At 49.3% G+C, this 20,361-nt stretch overlaps 1 protein-coding gene across 6 annotated transcripts in view; it reads left to right on the top strand.

The window, feature by feature from the left end:
• The window catches only part of LOC119978712 (equilibrative nucleoside transporter 4-like), a 230,429-nt gene that overhangs the window by 199,583 nt on the left and 10,485 nt on the right, over positions 1-20,361 (top strand). For all 6 annotated transcript variants that reach the window (XM_038820540.1, XM_038820541.1, XM_038820543.1 and 3 more), the window contains exon 10: positions 3,185-3,425. In XM_038820540.1, the coding sequence (XP_038676468.1) occupies positions 3,185-3,425 (241 nt within the window). The remainder of the gene's footprint in view (positions 1-3,184; positions 3,426-20,361) is intronic.

Below are 20,361 nucleotides of genomic sequence, written 5' to 3'. Positions count from 1 at the left end.
TCGGACCCACCCTCCCTCCCCCGCAGGATGGACACCATGATCCCGCCGGGTAAAACCACATGTGAACGGCGCCGGCAGGACTCAGGCTTTCATGGTGGCCACTTGGCCCATTCAGCACGGAGAATCGCCAGGGGGTGCTCAGGTGCCGCTCCGGCACCAATGGCGCCGATTCTCCGGTCACCGCAGAATCGGCAGACCGGAGTCGGGGCAGTGTCAGGCGAATCTCGCTCGGCCCGGCGATTCTCCGACCCTGGCCCCGGGCTGAGAGAATCCCACCCAGGATTTGTATCAATGTCCAATCTTCTCCTGATGCTCAATGTTGCAAAGTCAGAACCGGAATTCTCTTGCCATTGGGATTTTCTGTTCCCGCCAGCAGTGCACCCCTGCTCACGGGTTTCCCACTGACAAACGGCGGGAAGAGAGAATCCCACAGCCAGTGAAAGGACTGCCACCAAGAAACAAGGGGCGGGATTCTCCGACCATCCCTCGCCGGGCCGGAGAAGCGCCTGGGGGGGGGGGGCTGATGCGTGAATCCCGCCCCGCCGGCTGCCGAATTCTCCGGCACTGGGGTTTTGGTGGGGGAGGGAATCGCGCGCGCCGGTCGGCAGCCGCTGGCAGCAACCCCCCCCCCCCCCCCGCCGATTCTCTGGCCCGCGATGGGCCGAGTGGCCACCTGTTTTAGGCCGGTTCCACTGGCATAAATTAGACCTGGCACTTACCGGCGGGACCTGGCACTTCGGGTGGGCTCCGGGGTCCTTGGGGCAGTGTGGTGGGATCTGGCCCCAGGGGTGCCCCTACCCTGGCCCGCGATCGAGTCCCACCGATCCGCGGGCGGGCCTGTGACGTGGGAGCACGCTTTCCCTCCGCACCAGCAGCTGTGGATTTCCGCCATGGCCGGTGTGGAGACGAACCCTCCTGCGCATTCGCTGGGGTGACACCAGCACACGCTGGCGCTCCCGCGTATGTGCCAACTCGTGCTGGCTGGCGGAGGCCCTTTGGTGCCGGTTGGCGTAGCACTAAGCCTGGCGCCACGCCAACCCCCCCTGTGCAGGCCTAGCCCCTGAAGGTGCGGAGGATTCCGCACCTTCCGGGCGGCCCGACGCAGGAGTGGTTCATGCCACTCCTCGCCGCCGGGACCACCTGCCCCGCCGGGTAGGGGAGAATCCCGCCCCAGGATCTGGGGGACTAGAGAATCCCACCCAAAATGTTTTTGTTTGATTAATTCCTGGGATGTGGGCATCTTTGGTAAGGCCGGCATTTATTGTCCATCTGCAGTTGCCTTTGAGAAGGTGGTGGTGAACCAACGTCCTGAACCATGTTGGTTTCTGAGTGGCAGAAAGCAACGAAAGATTGCAATTATATCGAACAAACATTCACCACAGTCACTTGGCAGTAGTGGTTCAAGGTGGGACCACCAACCATCCACGGGAATCCAGGAGAAAACTCAGAGGGGCATTAAGAAGATAAGAGTTTTTTATTTTTATTTTCTTTGAACACCTCTGTTCATTATTCATGAAAGTATTGGAGAAAGGGGAGATACTTCAATGTGACTGGTAGTCAAGGATCATCCAACTGGGGAAAAAAGAACCTTTTTCCTTTCCAATTGGCCAGGGAAGGCATTCAGCTATGTTGACGGGCGTGTTGAGCGACCAATTGTAGGAATGTGGGGCCAGGACAGTAGGAGGCAGGAGGTCATGTGATGAAACCTCCAAGAATACTTTCAACAAGACTTGGCAATCCTAACGTATAAATGAACAACTCATGGCAGCCTGTACTCCTCACCCTCCACCATTTACCAGTCTGCACTCCATGCCAACCCACCCCGGATCCACCATGGGCAGACCTAAGGAGCCATGGTGAGATACATACAGCAGGATTCTCCCTTCCAGGGACTAAGTCCCCACGCCGACGGGAAAACTGGCGCCAACGACTCCGGCGTCAACAGGCCCCCAAAGTGAGGAATTCTCACCTGTCTCGGGGGCAAGGTGGACAGCGGAGAGGTTGGCACCGTTCCAGTCAGCGCCGAAGGGATGGGGCAAGTTTGCGCATGTGGCAAAGGGCCGGCGTGATCTTGCACATGCGCAGAACCGCCTGCGTGATTCCGCGTATGCGCAGACCAACCGTCGTATTTTGGCACATGCGCAGGGGTGGGTTCTCTTCTCCGCGCCGGCCCCTGTAGGGCTCCGCCGTGGCCGGCGCGGAGAAGAGTTCGGAGAATCCCATCCATGACGTTCTAAGTGCAGACCTCACTGTTTAAAATAAACTGTCAAATGGGAGGCCCTTACTGTCATAATGATTATGATGTGGAGATGCCAGCGTTGGACTGGGGTGAGCACAGTAAGAAGTCTTACAACACCAGGTTAAAGTCCAACAGGTTTGTTTCAAACACTAGCTTTCGGAGCACAGCTCCTTCCTCAGGTGAATGTGGAAGGAGCCTGAGGAAGGAGCAGTGCTCCGAAATCTAGTGTTTGAAACAAACATGTTGGACTTTAACCTGGTGTTGTAAGACTTCTTACTGTCATAATGATTGGTTGTGGATTGAGTCACGTAGCTCTAATCATATAATAACATCCCTGGGCTGTGTCAACAGATAGATGGTGAAATTGCATGAAGCCACAGCAGACTGTGTATTCTTTTTCAAAAATTTAAAGGACTTGGGTACTTAAATGATTTGGTGGGTCAATAATTCCACTGGGCCTATCCACTGTTACACGCATTCATGGCTACTCTTAAAAATCTCAAAGGTGCTCCTTACCTCTCCGAAACGAGAATCTAAAACTCTCCAAATAACTCTGGCAGCATACCTTTTCTTCAAAAGTCTAAAGCTCTAGAGCCGTGGTTTGGACATTCCAGTGATGAAAGTTGCATTTGTTTAAAGGAGGCTATACTTCTGCATGTACAGCCTCCTCCAAGAACCATGGATGTGCAAAGTACAACTGCCGAAAATGGTGCGTGCTAGGTTTGAGGTGGCAGGACTTCCAGCGCCATTTTGACTAAGATTCGGAGCCCTTCTGGCTTTGCGAAAAATTTGGGCCAATCGATCGAACACAAGGCCTTGGATAGTCAGTACCGGAGCTGTGCCCCTCAGCAGGAGTCACAACTAAAATAACTTTTCTCTGCTTCGGAGTATGAAAGTGCAATTTGCTCATTACTCGATACCTCTTGTGTTTTTTTGGTGTCACAGATACTTGCGGCTGTACCATATGACTGGAAGGGAATTCATCTCCTCATCTGGTCCTGCACCCGGGTTATCTTTATCCCACTCTTCCTCCTGTGTGTGCTCCCAAGTGACCGGCCTACTTTCAATCATCCTGCCTGGCCGTGTGTTTTCTCTCTGCTAATGGGGATTTCAAACGGCTATTTTGGCAGCGTGCCAATGATCTTAGCAGCGGGCAAAGTCAGTCCAGAACAGAGAGAGCTGGCAGGTAAGCAGCAACAGTTTCACTTTCTCTGGGGAATCAGTGAAATGAGAACATTGTATTTGCCGTCGGCAACTCTTGTCATTGCCATGGTGATCTCCATGGGTGTCATTAGCAATAACTTAATTAGCTTCCTGGTCAATTGTACTGTTTTTAGCTGGTAGGACTGATCAATTTATTGACTGTTATTTTGTGCAAATCTTTTACCCTGTTCTACTTGTCCGAAACTAGCCAATTCCTAACACTCCAATTCATAGGCGGGCCACTGCCTTAAAGGGGAAAGCAAGTCAAAAGGAGTCATTTCTGATGAAAGTCACCCCTTACATCCACAGAAAGAAAGCATAATCAGAAATATATCTGTTGTAATTTGCACAAAACAGACTTTCAAGTCTGTGGTCTGCCAGAGAGGGGCCTATTCCAGTTCACCACTCTGTGGCCTGCCAGAGAGGGCTCTATTCCAGTTCTCCACCCTGTGGTCTGCCAGAGAACGGCCTATTCCAGTTAGCCACTCTGTGGCCTGCCAGAGAGGGCCCTATTCCAGTTCTCCACCCTGTGGTCTGCCAGAGAGGGCCCTATTCCAGTTCTCCACTCTGTGGCCTGCCAGAGAGGGCCCTATTCCAGTTCTCCACCCTGTGGTCTGCCAGAGAGCGGCCTATTCCAGTTCACCACTCTGTGGTCTGCCAGAGAGGGGCCTATTCCAGTTTGCCACTCTGTGGTCTGCCAGAGAGGGCCCTATTCCAGTTCGCCACTCTGTTGTCTGCCAGAGAGGGCCCTATTCCAGTTCGCCACTCTGGACCTGAGCTGCGGATATCATTGACTATAAGGACCTTCCTGGAGTATTTGAACATCTGAAGCACCCAGAGACTTAACCATGAGCTGCCCAATCCTGGGTAAAATGTTTCCTGCCGTGGCAAGGCCCCAGGGTAGGGTTGCCAACTGTGATTAAATATATTTACGGAGGTTTAATCACACAAATGGCCCCAGCCATTAGTTGGCCAACACCTCCATCCTTGTGATATCCGGCCTTCCTAGGCCAACTGGAAGGCAAAAAGACTCATTACCCAATTAGATGATGCTTGACCGACAGCCGAACAGCCTTCGTTCCCCAAGCCCCCCTCCTCCCACCGCCCACCCTCCCCACATTTTCAATATTTTTGTATCTGGGAAAGAGAAAAGAATATCACAAAAAATATATATATTTAATGTCCCGAAGATTTTTCTCGAGGGTTGCACGGGGCAGTTTCCTGGAGATTGATCTTCAATTCCTGGAGACTCCAGGCCCATCCCAAGGTCACCACCAGGCAGATAAATTGGAATGTTGCCTTTCAGCTGAAATGATTTTCAGGGCTCAGAAAATCGCAGGTAGTGGGCGCATGCTTCGCCCACTCCATGCTGGCTACCTACAAGGCTCCACCAACCTTGCAAATTTGCCCTTCAATATAGTTTTTCAATATTACTGGGACACCAGTTTACAATAACTTGCATTTATACAGCATCTTTAATATATGTCAACTCCCCAAGGCATCTCACAGAAACATTATCAAACAAAACTTATTACTGAGCTACATAATGAGGTTTTAGGACAGGTGACCAAATGGTTGGTCGATGTGGATTTTAAGGAGCTTCTTAAAGCAGATAAAAGAGGCACAGAGGTTTGGTAAGAGAATTCTGCATCTTAGGGCGCAGGCATATGAAGACCGTGAAACCAGCGGTGGAACAATTAAAATTGAGGATGCTTAAAAGGCCACAGATATCTTGGAGGATTGTGGGGTTGGAGGAGATTAGAGGTTGGGATGGTTGGGGTTGGAGGAGATTACTGAGAGTGGGGTGGGGGGGTTGGAGGATATTAGAGATTGGGATGGGTGGGGATCGGGTTGAAGATTACTGAGAGAGAGTGGGTGGGTTTGGAGGATATTACAGAGAGAAGGATGGGTGTGGTTGAAGATTACAGAGAGAGGGGTGGGTAGGGTTGGAGCATATTACAGAGAGACGGTTAGGTATGCTGGTGGAGATTACATAGAGAGAGTGGGTGGGGATGATGGAGATTACAGAGAGAGGGATGGGTGGGGTTGGGGGAGAGATCACAGTGACAGAGATGGGTGGCGTTGAAGATTACAGAGAGAAGGATGAATGGGGCTGGCAGACATTACCGAAAGAGAGATGGGTGAGACATGGAAGGATTTGGAAACGGAATGAGAAAACTAAAATTGAGACCTTGCTTAATTAAGCAAGGTCGGTAGCAATATAGTCAGAGGCAATATAGGTCAGTGAGCACAGGGTTATTTGTGAAAAAGGTATCCCCATTTCCCCTTAGCAATCCCACAACCAAGCTCTGCAGCGCTGCCACATTCTGACGTGAATGGTGGTGGACATTTAAACAATTCACTGAGGGAGGAGGAGGCTCAACAATATCCCCAGCCTAATGGGGTTGTACAGCACATCAGTGCAATCGACAAGGCTGAGGCATTTGAAACAATTTTTGGCCAGAATTGCCGAGTGCAAGATCTATCACCTCATCCTTATGTCCGCCAGGTTCACTCAGTTCCTGACCTCATTACAGCCTTGGTTCAAACATGGACAGAAGAGCAGAATGCCAGAGGTGAGGTGAGAGTGACTGCCTTTGACTTCAAGGTAGCATTTGACTGAGTATGGCATCAAGGAACCTTAAAAAACCGGAGTCAATGGAAATCAGGGGGAACATTTTCCACTTGTTGGGAGCTATAATTAGCACAAAGGAAGAGGGTTGTGGTGATTGGCGGTCAAGCATCTCAGATCCAGAACATCACTGATGGAGTACCTCAGGCTAGGTATCAACTATCTTCAGCTGCTTCATCAATGATCTTCCATCATAAGGTCAGAAGTACAGATGTTTGCGGATCATTGCACGATGTTCAGCACCATTGCCGAGTCCTTAGACACTGAAGTAGTCCATGTCCAAATGCAGCAAGACCTGGACAATATCAATTGCTTGGGTTGACAAACGGCAAGTAATATTTGGGCCACACAAGTGCCAGGCAATAACCATCTCCTACAAGAGAGGATCTAACCATCACCCTTGACATTCAATGGCATTGCCATCACTGAATTTCCACACTATCATATCCTGGAGGTTACCATTGACCATTTAAGGCAGCACAATGGCACAGTGGTTTACACTGCTGCCTCATAGCACCAGGGACCCGGGTTAGATTCCAACCTCAGTTGACTGTCTGTGTGGAGTCAGCACGTTCCCCTGTGTCTGCGTGGGTTTCCTCCGGGTGCTCTGGTTTCCTTCCACGGTCCATAGATGTTCGGGTCAGGTAGATTGGCCATGCTAAATTTCCCCAAAGTGGCCAAGGGTTAGGTGGGGCTATGGGGGTAGGGTGGGGGATTGGGCCTAGGTGAGGTCATCTTTTGGGTGTTGGTGCAGACTTGATGGGATGACTGGCCTCCTTCTTCACTGTGGGACTCAATGATTCTACGAAAAGAGAGTGAGCAACAGAACTGGACTTCCCATATTGATAGTGTGGATATGGAATCCTGCAGTGAGTAATTCACCTACTGACTCCCCAGAGCCTGTCCACCATCTTCAAGACATAAGTCAGGAGTCTGATGGAACACTATCTCCTTGCCTGGATGAGTGCAACTCCAACAATACCCAAGAAGCGCGACTCTATCCAGGACAGAACTGCCCACTTGATTGGAACCCCATCCACCACCTTAAACTGTACTTGCTCCACCACTGATACACAGTGGCAGTCGTGTGTACCATCTACACGATGCACTGCAGTAATTCACCAAGGCACCTTCGACAATACCTTTAAAACCCATGACCTCTACCTCCTAGAAGGACAAGAGAGCATACACATGGGAACACCACCATCTCCAAGGCCCTCTCGAAGCCACTCACCCTTTAAACTTGGAAATATACCATTTGTGCTGGGTCAAAATCCTGGAATTTCCTCCTGGACAGCACTGAGGGTGTACCTACCACATATGGACTTCAGCGGTTCAAAAAGCCGGTCACCTTCTTAACGCCAACCGGGATGAGCTGTAAATTCTGTCCTAGCCAGCGAAGCCCACATCCCATGAAAGAATAAATAAGATAGAACTCACTCTGGCTTTAGTTAATATTTATACCTCAACCAACTTCAATAAAACAGACTGGGTGGAATTCTCCATTAGCTGACAGCGAAATTGGGAAATGCAATTTGGCGTAGAATAGCTTCCGGCGCGGAAATCACAGCAGGCGCCGATTTGACACCAAATCGCGATTCTCCGTCACCTCGAAAACGGCGTCAATGCCTTTCACTCCGTACGTACAGTAGACACCATTTACATATCATTAGCGGATCCGACCCGGTATTCTCCTGGGCCTCCGCGATTCCCGATGGTGTGGTTCCCTTTCCTATTGAAAATCGTGAAACCGGCGTGGCAGCTGCTGAGGTACGGCAGGTGTCCGACATTGCATAGTGTGCTGATAGTTGTGCCGGGGGGCTTCTGCCAGGGCCGAGGGGAGTAGTGGGAGGGGGTGGTCAGGAGGTGAGCTTTGGGGTCGGGGTGGACGGGCACGGAGCACTATTGCCGCAGCCGGCAAGGCAGCCATGCAGCTGTGCCCACCACTAACAGCTCACTTTGAACTTAGTGCCATGGGTTGTATAGGTGTCCCCCCCCCCCGAGGGCACCCCTCTGGGTGCCCCCCGGCCCTAGATGACCCATCAGCTATATGGGCACGCTCCAGCACAACCAGTGCCATCATTTTGGCTGGGATAAGTGTGTGTAGGGAGTGTAATGTGTATGTGCGGCTGCAGCTTGTCAGCTCCTGAGTGTCGATCACGGACCTCGTGTATCCCTCACCATGTTCAGTGGAATCGAATGTGTTCCACGCGGCACCGGTGCTAGCTCCTCAATAGTAGCAGAATCAGTCTTGGTGCGGTGCTGGTTTTTCTGTCGTTAAAGTCCACGGATTTTGAGGCTATGTCCCCACACCGGCATGGAAACGGTGGCGTTTTACGACCGAGAATTTGGCGTAAAACGGCCGCCGATCGTCTGTTTGGAGGCTAGCAGCCGAGCAGCATAGAGCATTCAGATCGACCTGTAGATACAAACTGGAGAATTGCTGGGTCCGTGCCTGTGCACGCGAACGACAGTAGCCTGCAGCCTTTCGTGAACCCGGCCTGCGAAATAGTGTCCCCCCCTTTGGCTGCCTCGTGAGCCCCGGACCACCACCCAACAGTGCCCCCAACCCCTGACAAAGTCCCCCCTGCCCGCGGATCGGCCCTACGCTGACTAAGCAGCGCTGGACTAAGTCGCGCTGGACTAAGTCCGCAGCTGCTGCGCCGAGTTCCCGGCGTATGATACCACACGCGACCGACACACGACCGACAGCGTTGGGAACTCGGCCGGTCGGGGATGGAGCATCGGGGGTGTGCCTCAGGCAACGTCCTGAGGCCGTCGATACACCGCACAAGGGGGCGGAGCATCGCGAAAGCGGCACCGCCTCCCATTTTGTCGGAAACAGGGATTCTCCGGCCGTTTGCCGAACGCGATTTTGGCATCGGCGGCTGGAGAATCCAGCCCCCTATGTTCCTTTCCCTCTCTCGCAAAACCTCGCCACTCATGCGCCAGTCTAAGTGCGATGGCCAAGGAGTTCAATTGAAAAATGAAATGAAATGAAAATCGCTTATTGTCACGAGTAGGCTTCAATGAAGTTAATGTGAAAAGCCCCTAGTCACCACATTCCGGCGCCTGTTCGGGGAGGCTGATACCGCGTGAACAACAACGGACTTCCCTGTCTCGTGCCCCATACAGAAGGAAATATCCTGAGTTCACCACATTAGTCCTGACACTCGCCATGGGAACACTATATAACACCCGCACCCAGGAGATAAACATTGGCCCAAATCCAACCATCCTAGAATCTCAAAGAGGCAGCTCCACTCCACCCGCTAAAAACTTTCCCTGCATCCATGGAGATAATTACTTCAGACACCTTCCCCCTGGATGGGGAATGACCAGAGTCGCCTGATATTGGCCCACATCTGTCGCACCTTAAACCCAGTCTGGCCCTCGGAGACCACCTCCGGCAAACAACTCTCCAGACGCTTAACCAAAACCGCAGCGAACACCTTTGCATCTGGATTCAAAAAGGAAAGAGGCCTATAAGACCCACATTCCACCGGATCCTTGTCCTTGTTCGGGATCAGAGAGATCTGCGTCAACGTGGCCGGGCAGCCACATGACAGAGAGCCATTGAACATCCCCAATAAATGTTGTGCCAGGGCGGCACAGAGGCGCAGTGGTTAGCACTGCGGCCTCACGGCGCTGAGGTCCCAGGTTCGATCCCGGCTCTGGGTCATTATCCGTGTGGAGTTTGCACATTCTCCCCATGTTTGCGTGGGTTTCGCCCCCACTACCCAAAAAAATGTGCAAGGTAGGTGGATTGGCTACGCTAAATTGCCCCTTAATTGGAAAAAATGAATTTGGTACTCTAATTATTTTTTTAAATAAATAAATAAATGTGGTGCCAGTGATGCTGGAAACTGCTTATAGAATTCCACCGGGAAGCTCTCTGGCCCTGGTACATTCCCTGATTGCATGGAACTGATACACTCCATAACCTCCTCCAGCCTCAACGCACCTCCAACACCTGTCCCCTCACCCTCTCCCACCAGGAACTCCAGCCCGTCTAAAAACTTCCATCTCCAAGCCCTCTGCCGGGGATTCTGACCTATACAGCCCTGGTAAGATGTCTCAAATGCGCCATTAATTTGTCCAAGCCGTCACCAGCCCTTCACCCTCATCTTTAACCTGGGCTATCTCTCGTGCAGCCGAGCCAATAGATGGCTGGCCTTCTCCCCATACCCATAAAATGCTCCACGCAGTTGGTCCACAGCCTTCCTGGTCACACCAAATCAAATCCCATCTGTAACCTCTTTCTGTTAACAGCTCCTTTGTCGAGGCCATGGATTATTGCTGGTCCACCCCCAGAATTGAGTCAATTAACCTGTGCCTGACTCCCCTCCCAACCTTGTCCCTATGGGCCTAGTATGAGATTATCTCTCCTTTGATCACTGCTTTCAGAGCTTCCCAGAACGTAGAGGGCAAGACTTCCCCGTTCTGATGGAACTCTGCATAATTCCCAATGACCGAGGTTACCTTCTCACCGAGCTCCTTGTCTGAAAGGAGCGCTGTGTCTAACCTCCACAGGGGACTCTGGGCTTGACCTGTTTCCAGACTCACGTCCACATAATGTGGTGCATGATCCGATATTACTATCACAGTGTGCTCAGCCCCTACCAGCCCCAGGAGTACCGATTTCCCCACCACAACAAAAGTCTATTCAGGAGTATACCCGATGCACATGAGTGAAGAAAGAAAACCCCAAGTGAAGAAAGAAAACCCCCCTCTCTCTCGGATGATTAAACCACCATGGGTTCCCCCACCCCATACCCATCTGCTCCATAAATACTGCCGACTCTTTCACCATCCCCAAAGTTACAACGGACTTGGGGCTCAACCTGTCTATCCTCGGGTTGAATCCACAGTTGAAGTCACCTCCCTATGATCAACTGTTGAGAGTCAAGGTCGAGGATAGCCGCTAATACCTCCTTAATAAAATCTGTGTCATCCCAATTCGGAGCGAATATATTTACTCAAAAACTACTGCTGCCCTCACCAAAACCCCACTCACCATGACAAGTCGTCCCCCAGGATCCATAAAGGCACCCACTTGTTAAACAAGATCACAACCCCTCTCGGCTTGGCAGCACGGTAGCATTGTGGATAGCACAATCGCTTCACAGCTCCAGGGTCCCAGGTTCGATTCCAGCTTGGGTCACTGTCTATGTGGAGTCTGCACATCCTCCCCGTGTGTGCATGGGTTTCTTCCGGGTGCTCCGGTTTCCTCCCACAGTCCAAACATGTGCGGGTTAGGTGGATTGGCCATGATAAATTGCCCTTAGTGAACAAAATTGCCCTTAGTATTGGGTGGGGTTACTGAGTTATGGGGATAGGGTGGAAGTGTTAACCTTGGTAGGGTGCTCTTTCCAGGAGCCGGTGAGGACTTGATGGGCCGAATGGCCTCCTTCTGTACTGTAAATTCTATGAAATCTATGACTTTGGATCAAAATTTGAGTGCAGTGACTGCCCCACCATCCCTTCCTTAGCCTCGTCTGATCCCTCGCCCTCAAATGTGTCTCTTGCAAGAAGATCGGCTTTCAAGCTCTTCATGTGAGCAAATACCTGGGATCTTTTTAGCGGACCATTTAACCCCCTCACGTTCCACATGACCATCCTGACGCCATCTGAAGCCATCCCCTATTAGGATCCTTCATATCCACTTTGTGAGGAGATCCAGCCGACTCCAGGCCCGCCTTGTTTCCAAGCCCACACATCGCCGCCCTCAACCAAATCCAACCACAAAGAAATCTGCGTCACCAGCATTCTACAGTACCCCCACCCATAAGACCAACAGACATAGGAGCAGAATTCGGCCACTCAGCCCATCGAGTCTGCTCTGCCATTCAATCATGGCTGATATTCTCGTGCCTTCACCCCATAACCCCTGATCCTCTTATTAATTACAAACGTGTCTATCTCTCTCTTAAAGACAATCAGCGAATTGGCCTCCACAGCCTTCTGCGGCAAAGAGTTCCACAGATTCACCACCCTCTGGCTGAAGAAATTCCTCCTCATCTCTGTTTTAAAGGATCGTCCATTTAGTCTGAGATTGCATCCTCTGCTTCTAGTTTTTCCGACAAGTGGAAACATCCTCTTGTTATGGGCCAGGGTTTAGAGAACCCCCGAGTGTATCATGGAGTTCACCTGACCAATAAAAGCTGATTGTCCCACTTTCTCAATGCAATCCTCCAAACGTGGGATAGGATAAGGGTCCGTTCTTGTAACTGCATTAACCTTTCTATAGTCCACACACAACTGTTGAGTACCGTCTGGTTTTGGTACCGTCACTATGGGTGAGCTCCATTGGCTGCACCCCACTTCAATTATGCCATTTAAAAAATATATTTTTAGTCTCCTTTTTCACATTTTCTCCCAAATTTTCACCCACCAACAATAAACAATAATCAGCAACAAATATGTCAATCCACATAACAATAACAACGATCCCATCCTCCCACCAACCCCCAAACATTAGCCCGCATGTTTACATAACCAAATAACAAAAAGGAATCAGAAATCACCCATAATCACCCTTAATATACACAGCCTCCCCTCCCCCCCCAATCCTCCCCCCCCCCCCATCCCCCCCAACTAATGTTCGATGTTATCTAGTTCTTTAAAGTGCATAATGAATAATGCCCATGAATTGTAGAACCCCTCCGAGCTTCCCCTCAGTTCAAACTTAACCTTCTTAAGAGTCAAAAATTCCAACAGGTCCCCTCGCCACGCCAGGGCACAGGGTGGAGAGGCTGCTCTCCATCCCAACAGGATCCGCCTTCGGGCGATCAACGAGGCGACGGCTATGATATCTGCCTCCGCACCCGTTTCCAACCCTGGCTGGTCCGACACCCTGAATATGGCCTCCCGGGGACCCGGGTCCAGTTTCACCTGCACCACCATAGAAATTACCCTAAACACCTCCTTCCAGTACGCCCTTAGCTTTGGACAGGACCAAAACATATGAACGTGATTAGCGCCCCCCCCCCCCCCACCCCCCGCAACGCTCACACATCTTCTACCCCTTCAAAGAATCAGCTCATCCTCGCCCTCATGAGGTGTGCTCTGTATACCACTTTCAGCTGTATCAGCCCCAACCTCGCACCTGAGGCGGAGGCATTTACTCTCCGGAGCACCTCACACCAGACCCCCTCCTCTATAACCTCTCCCAAATCTTCCTCCCACTTTGCTTTGATCCCCTCCAGTGGTGCCTTATCCTCTTCCAAAATAGCTCCGTACACCGCTGACACTACCCCCTTCTCGAGTCCCCTTGTCGTCAGCACCTCCTCCAGCAATGTGGAGGCCGGTTCCTCTGGGAGCTCTGTACCTCCTTTCTAGCAAAATCTCGAACCTGCATGTATCTGAACACTTCTCCCTGCTCCAGCCCATACTTCGCTTCCAGCTCCTTCAATCCTGCGATCCGACCCCAAAGAAACAAATCTTTTAGCTCTTAATCCCCTTCTCTTCCCATTTCTGGAAATTTCCATCCCACCTCCCTGGCTCAAATCTGTGGTTCCCCCGAATCGGCATTTCCCTTGACCCTGCCCCCAACCCGAAGTGTTGACGAAACTGCCTCCAGATTTCCAATGAAGCTATTACTACCAGACTCCCTGAGTATTTCCCCGGAGCTATCGGGAGTGGCGCTGTTGCTAGTGCTTTCAGTCCCGACCCCTGCACAAACTCTCCTCCATTCTGACCCATTGGGAATCAACCCCCATTACCCAGCTTCCCACCTTCTCCACATTCGCCGCCCAGTAGTCGTACATCAGGTTCGGAAGACCCAAACCCCCTGCCTGCCTTCCCCTCTGTAGCAGCAACTTCCTCACTCTGGCCACCTTCCCTCCCCATGTAAATGAGGTAATCCTTCCCTCAATCTCTGTGAAAAAAGCCTTTGGCAGGAAAATCGCCTGGCATTGAAAAATAAACAGAAATCGCGGCAACACATTCATTTTAACCGCCTGTCCTCGACCCGCCAGTGACAGAGGGAGACCATCCCACCTTGCCAGATCCGCTTTCACTCTCCCCACCAAACTAGTGATATTGTACCTGCGGAGCACCCCCCCACTCCCGGGCAACCTGCACCCCCTGCCCCCGATTTCTAAAGTGAGTCCCTGCCCTATGGAATGGCAGCTTCCCCACCCCGGCCGAGACACCGCAAAATACTCACTTTTGTCTAGGTTCAGTTTGTACCCTGAGAAAGACCCAAACACTTGAAGCAGCTCCAATATTCCCCCTATCGACACACTCGGTTCCGATACATACAACAGCAAGTCGTCGGCATATAAGAACACCCTATGCTCTATCCCACCGCCCCCCCCCCGCCCCCCCCCCCCCCCCGCACTATTCCTTTCCATGCTCCCGAACTTCTTAATGCAATGGCCAACGGCTTAATTGTCAGTGCAAACAGCAGGGGGGACATAGGACATCCCTGCCTCGTCCCACTGTGGAGAGAAAAGTATCTCGAGCTGATGTTGTTTGTACGGACACTCGCCCTCGGCTCCTTATATAGTAGCTTTACCCAGTTCACAAATCTTGGTCCAATCCCAAACCGCTCCAGAACTGCCATCAAGTACCCCCATTCTACCCAGTCGAACGCCTTCTCAGCGTCCAATGCCACAACCACCTCTGTTTCCTTCCCCTCTCCCGGTGCCATAACGACGTCAATACCCTTCTAACATTTGAAAACAGCTGCCTCCCTTTCACAAACCCCGTCTGATCCTCACCTATCACCTTCGGGAGGCACTCCTCCAGCCTACCCGCCAGTACCTTCGCCAATACTTTTGCGTCCACATTCAGAAGTGATATGGGCCTATACGACCCACACTCCGTCAGATCCTTATCTTTCTTCAGCAACAGTGAAATCGATGCCTGCCCCAAGGTTTGTGGCAACACCCCCTTCTCTATCGCCTCTTCAAACATCCCCACCATCAGGGGTGCCAGCTTATCCTTGAATTTTTTCTAATATTCCACTGGAAACCCATCCGGCCCTGCCACCTTCCCCGACTGCATCCTCCCAATTGCATCCTTTATCTCCTGCTCCAGTATTGCTCCTTCTAATGTAGCCCTGTCCCCTTCCCCTAGCCTCAGGTACTCCAACCCATCTGGAAATTCCTGCATCTCACGGTCTCCCCCGGAGATCCAGCGCCACCACCAACTTCCCTGCCCTATCCCTTACCTGAAGAACTTCCCTTGCCGCTGTTTCCCTCCGGAGCTGACCTGCTAACATACGCCCTGCCTTGTGTCCATGCTCATAAACTGCACCCCTTGCTCGTCTCAGTTGGCACATCGCCTTCCTGGTAGACAGTCAGTCGAAGCTCGCCTGGATTTCCATCCTCTTTTCCAGCTTTGCTAGGTCCCCATCTTCTGCATAACTCCTATCTACCTCCAGCATCTCATCTATTACCCTCTGCCACTCCAACCTCTCCTCTTTGTCCACCCTGGCTTTAAATGAAATTACCTCACCCCTCTCCACCGCCTTTAGAGCCTCCTAGACAACTGCCTTCGACACGCCACTTCATATGTTGAAACCTACATATTCCTTAATAACCTTTTCAATTTTCTCACAGAACACTTGGTTCCCCAAAAACCCCACATCCAGTTTCCACCCCGACCTCTGCGCGACCCCCTTCTCCAGTACCATATCCACCTAATGCGGAGCATGATCTGACACTGCCATTGCCGAGTATGCTGACCCCTTAACCCCAGCCAGCAAAGCCTTCCCCACCACAAAGAAGTCAATTTAAGTGGTCCTCTTACCTCATGACCAGAAATTAGTTCAAAAGGACTCAATTTGGTTGACTCATTAGATGCATCCCAAATTGCAAACAGTACGAATGGAATTCCTTTATCCCAATCCTCTGGATAATCTTGACAATAAGCCCTCAACATTGTCTTTAATGTCTGATGCCACCTTTCTAACCCTCCCTGCGATTCTGGATGGTACGCAGTCGATTTTAATTGTTTTATTCTTACGCTATCCATAACTTCTTTGAATGACCTTGAGGTAAAATTTGATCCTTGATCCAATTGTATTTCTGTGGGTAGTCCATATCTAGTAAATAATTTAAGTAACTTCTCCACAATCTTTTTAGCTGTAACATTACGTACTGGAATGGTCTCTGGAAACTGAGTAGACACATCCATTATAGTCAAAAGATATTGATTCCCACTTTTCGTTTTAAGAAGCGGTCTTACACAATCAATTAGGACCCTTGTAAAAGGGTCCTCAAATGCTAGAATGGGTATTAACGGTGCTGGTTTTATCACTGCTAGAGGTTTCCCTATTACTTGACATGTGTGACATAATTGACAAAATTTAACTACATCTTTGTGTAGTACAGTCCAATAAAAATGTTTTTGGATTTTCGCTTTAGTTTTCCTTATTCCCAAATGACGTCCCACTGGTACCTCATGTGCAACTCGCAACACCCCCTTCCTATACCCTATCGGCAATACTACTTGATGAACTTCTGCCCACTTTTCTTCCGCCTGCATATGTAAAGATCTCCATTTTCTCTTCAAGACATCAATTTTACGGTAATAACACTCTGGTATACACTCAGATTCCTCTTCCGTGTATGCTTTCTGATACATCCGTTTTATTTCTACATCTTTCTGTTGTAACTCCGCCAATTTTCCTGAACTAAAAACATCTGCCTCATCCTTCACCTGTTCTTGTTCTTTTTCAAACATCTGATCAAAAATCGTTTCTGATAATTGCACTTCAACTTTATCTTCACTCTTTGATTTCTCCTCTTGTCTTAACCTGTGACTTTGCGACCTTGTTACTGCACAATCTGGAAAAATCCCAGGATATTTGTCCTTCAACACTTCAGTTGCCTGATTTTCCACTGGCTTATCCACCACAGTAGGCACCACTCCCACCTGCGATCCAGCTATATCATTACCCAAGATAAACTGTATTCCTGGACGAGATAGTTTCTCTATTCCTCCGACTACCACTTCACCACTCTTCACTGGACTTTCCAATCTTACCTTGTATAATGGAACACTAATCCTCTCACCCCGAATTCCATATATTACCACCTTTGCTGGCAACATTCTTCCCAAGCTACATAAATCCTCATCTCTTCCCATTAAAGATTGACAAGCTCCCGTATCTCTTAAAATTCACATGATACACATGAGTAAACTTTACCCACACAAGTAAATTCTTCAAAGATATCTGGCACCTCCTTATCAATCACCTCTTGATCAGATTGTATAATCTTTTGTACTTCCTTCGCTTCACTTGGGCTTTCCTTTACCACTTTAACAAACCCCACTGTCTTATTCTGTTTTACCACATCAGCTTTCCCAGTGCTTTTCTTCAACCACCAACACTGATTTACATGGCCTAGTTTATTACAGTGAAAACATTTGAAACTTTTCATTTCTTTTCCAACCTCCTGGATTTCTTTTTTAATCTGAGGTACACTCTCCTTATTATCTCCGATCAGATCACCCTTGCCTTTACCACTTGAGTATTTCTCATGTCCCCAATCTCTATCCCTCACAGGCTGCAACTGATGTAGGAAGCCAAGCTTTGATTTATGAACTAATTCATAATCATCTGCCATTTCTGCTGTTAATCTCGCAGTTTTCATCCTCTGCTCTTCCACATGAGTTCTCACTACATCACGAATTGAATTTTTAAACTGCTCCAAAAGTATAATTTCTCTGAGAGCTTCTTACGTTTGGTCTATTTTCAAAGCCCTTATCCACCTATCAAAATTACTCTTGTTGATCCTTTCAAACTCCATGTATGTTTGACCAAATACTTTCCTTAAATTTCTAAACCTTTGGCTGTAAGCTTCAGGCAATAGTTCATATGCACCTAAGATGGATTTTTTCACCTCCTCCTACGTCCCAGATACCTCCTCCGGTAGTGATGCAAACACTTCACTAGCTCTACCTCCCAGCTTTGTTTGAATCAGTAATACCCACATGTCCTGTGGTCATTTCTGTTGTTTAGCTACCTTCTCAAATGAAATGAAAAAGGCTTCTACCTCCTCGTCCAACCTCGGCAATGCTCGGACATATTTAAATAGATCCCCACCAAGCCTTCGACTATGACGCTCTTTCTCACTATCCTCATCACTATCATCCAACTGTACGCTTTCCTTTATGCCCGCCAATTTTAACTGACTGTCGTGTTTCATGGCCATTTTCTGAAGTTCAAACTCTCTCTCTTTATCTTTTTCCCTGATCTGTATCTCCCTTTCTCTTTCTTTTTGTTCAGCTGGGGCTATTCTTTCAGTTCTCCTTTCTTCTCTCTCTCTTTCTTTATTCTCTCTCTCTTTCGTATTCAAGCTGCTTTAATTCTTTCTCATGTTCCATTTGTTTAATTTGTAACTGAATTTTTGCCATTTCCAATGAGTCAAACTGTATCTCAGGTAACTTTAAATACTTAGCCACCGCCATAATTACCTCACCTTTTCGCATTTTGTCAGGTAATGTTAACTGCAATGTTTTTGCCAAATCTAACATTCTGCGTTTAGTCTCTGTCCGTAAGGTACTGTGTGTGACCTCCAAAAACTTTAGAGCCTCTGAAAGAGCCATTGTCCACAACACACTCCCTACTTAAACTGAAATACTACATCTGAAAAGCAACCACAATATGCTCACCCCTCACTGTCTTTAAGTTCACTAAGCCAATCCAATAGATAGACTTTTATCCCGACGAGCCTCCAATTTGTTATGGGCCAAGGTTTAGAGAACCCCAAAGTGTATCATGGAGTTCACCTGACCCACAATTTTCTAAAATATAAATTTAGAGTACCCTATTAATTTTATCCAATTAAGAGGCAATTTAGCGTGTCCAATCTACCAAGCCTTCACGTCTTTTGGGTTGTGGGGGCGAAACCCATGCAAACAAGGGGAGAATGTGCAAACTCCACACGGACAATGACCCAGAGCCGGGATCGAACCTGGGACCTCGGCGCCGTGAGGCATCAGGGCTAACCCACTGCGCCACCATGCTTCCCTCCCTTACCCACAACTTTTAATAGATTGTGGTATGGGGAGCACACGGCCCACTCTACAGGTGTGGTACAGCAGGAATCGAAAAGTATTTTTTAAAGCAAAACAATGTTTCTTCTAAGAACTCAAGTGAACCTTTTTAAAACATACAGTGAACATCTTAGCAACCCTTAATTCAAATACAACCCCCAAAGAATACAACACTAAGTAATCCTTAATAAATTCCCAAACAACATCCAGAAGACAAAAGAAACACATTTTAACAGAAGCACACCAGGTTTACATTCACTACTGAGAACATTTATATTCTGAATTCACCAAATGATCAAGAGGTAGTCTTTTCATGGCAGAGAGAACAACAGTACATCTGCTTTGTCTGGATTCAGCTCCAACACATAAACAAAACCAAAAAAACACAGACACACCCAAGCTTTTCTCAAAGTGAAAACACAGTGTTGGGGCAGCACGGTAGCATGGTGGTTAGCATAAATGCTTCACAGCTCCAGGGCCCCAGGTTCGATTCCCGGCTGGGTCACTGTCTGTGTGGAGTCTGCACGTCCTCCCCGTGTGTGCGTGGGTTTCCTCCGGGTGTTCCGGTTTCCTCCCACAGTCCAAAGATGTGCGGGTTAGGTGGATTGGCCATGCTAAATTGCCCGTAGTGTCCTAAAAAGTAAAGGTTAAGGGGGGGAGTTGTTGGGTTCCGGGTATAGGGTGGATACGTGGGTTTGAGTAGGGTGATCATTGCTTGGCACAACATCGAGGGCCGAAGGGCCTGTTCTGTGCTGTACTGTTCTATGTTCTAAAAGCAGAGCCAGAGCTCAGCTCCACCCACACTCTGACATCACTGCAGTAACATGAGCAGCCAAACACTTCTTAAAGTGACATTCTCATGACACTCTCCACGTCCACTCTACCCAGGCCTCACAGTATACTTTAAGTTTCAATAAGATCCCCCTTCATCCTTCTAAACTCCAATGAGTACAGACCCAGAGTCCTCAACCGTTCCTCATGTGACAAGCTCTTCATTCCAGGGATCATTCTTGTGGACCTCCTCTGGACCCTTTCCAAGGCCAGCACATCCTTCCTTAGATACAGGGCCTAAAACTGCTCACAATACTCCAAATGGGTCTGACCAGAGCCTTGTGTAGCCTCAGAAGCACATCCCTGGTCTTGTATTCTAGCCCTCTCGACATGAATGCTAACATTGCATTTGCCTTCCTAACTGCCGACTGAACCTGCACGTTAACCTTAAGAGAATCGTAAACGAGGACTCCCAAGTCCCTTTGTGCGTCTGATTTCCTAA

The sequence above is a fragment of the Scyliorhinus canicula genome, chromosome 15 (assembly GCF_902713615.1).
Source record: "Scyliorhinus canicula chromosome 15, sScyCan1.1, whole genome shotgun sequence".
NCBI lineage: Eukaryota > Metazoa > Chordata > Chondrichthyes > Carcharhiniformes > Scyliorhinidae > Scyliorhinus > Scyliorhinus canicula.
Note: the sequence above shows the minus strand (reverse complement) of the source record. Positions and strands in the feature narration are given on the sequence as shown.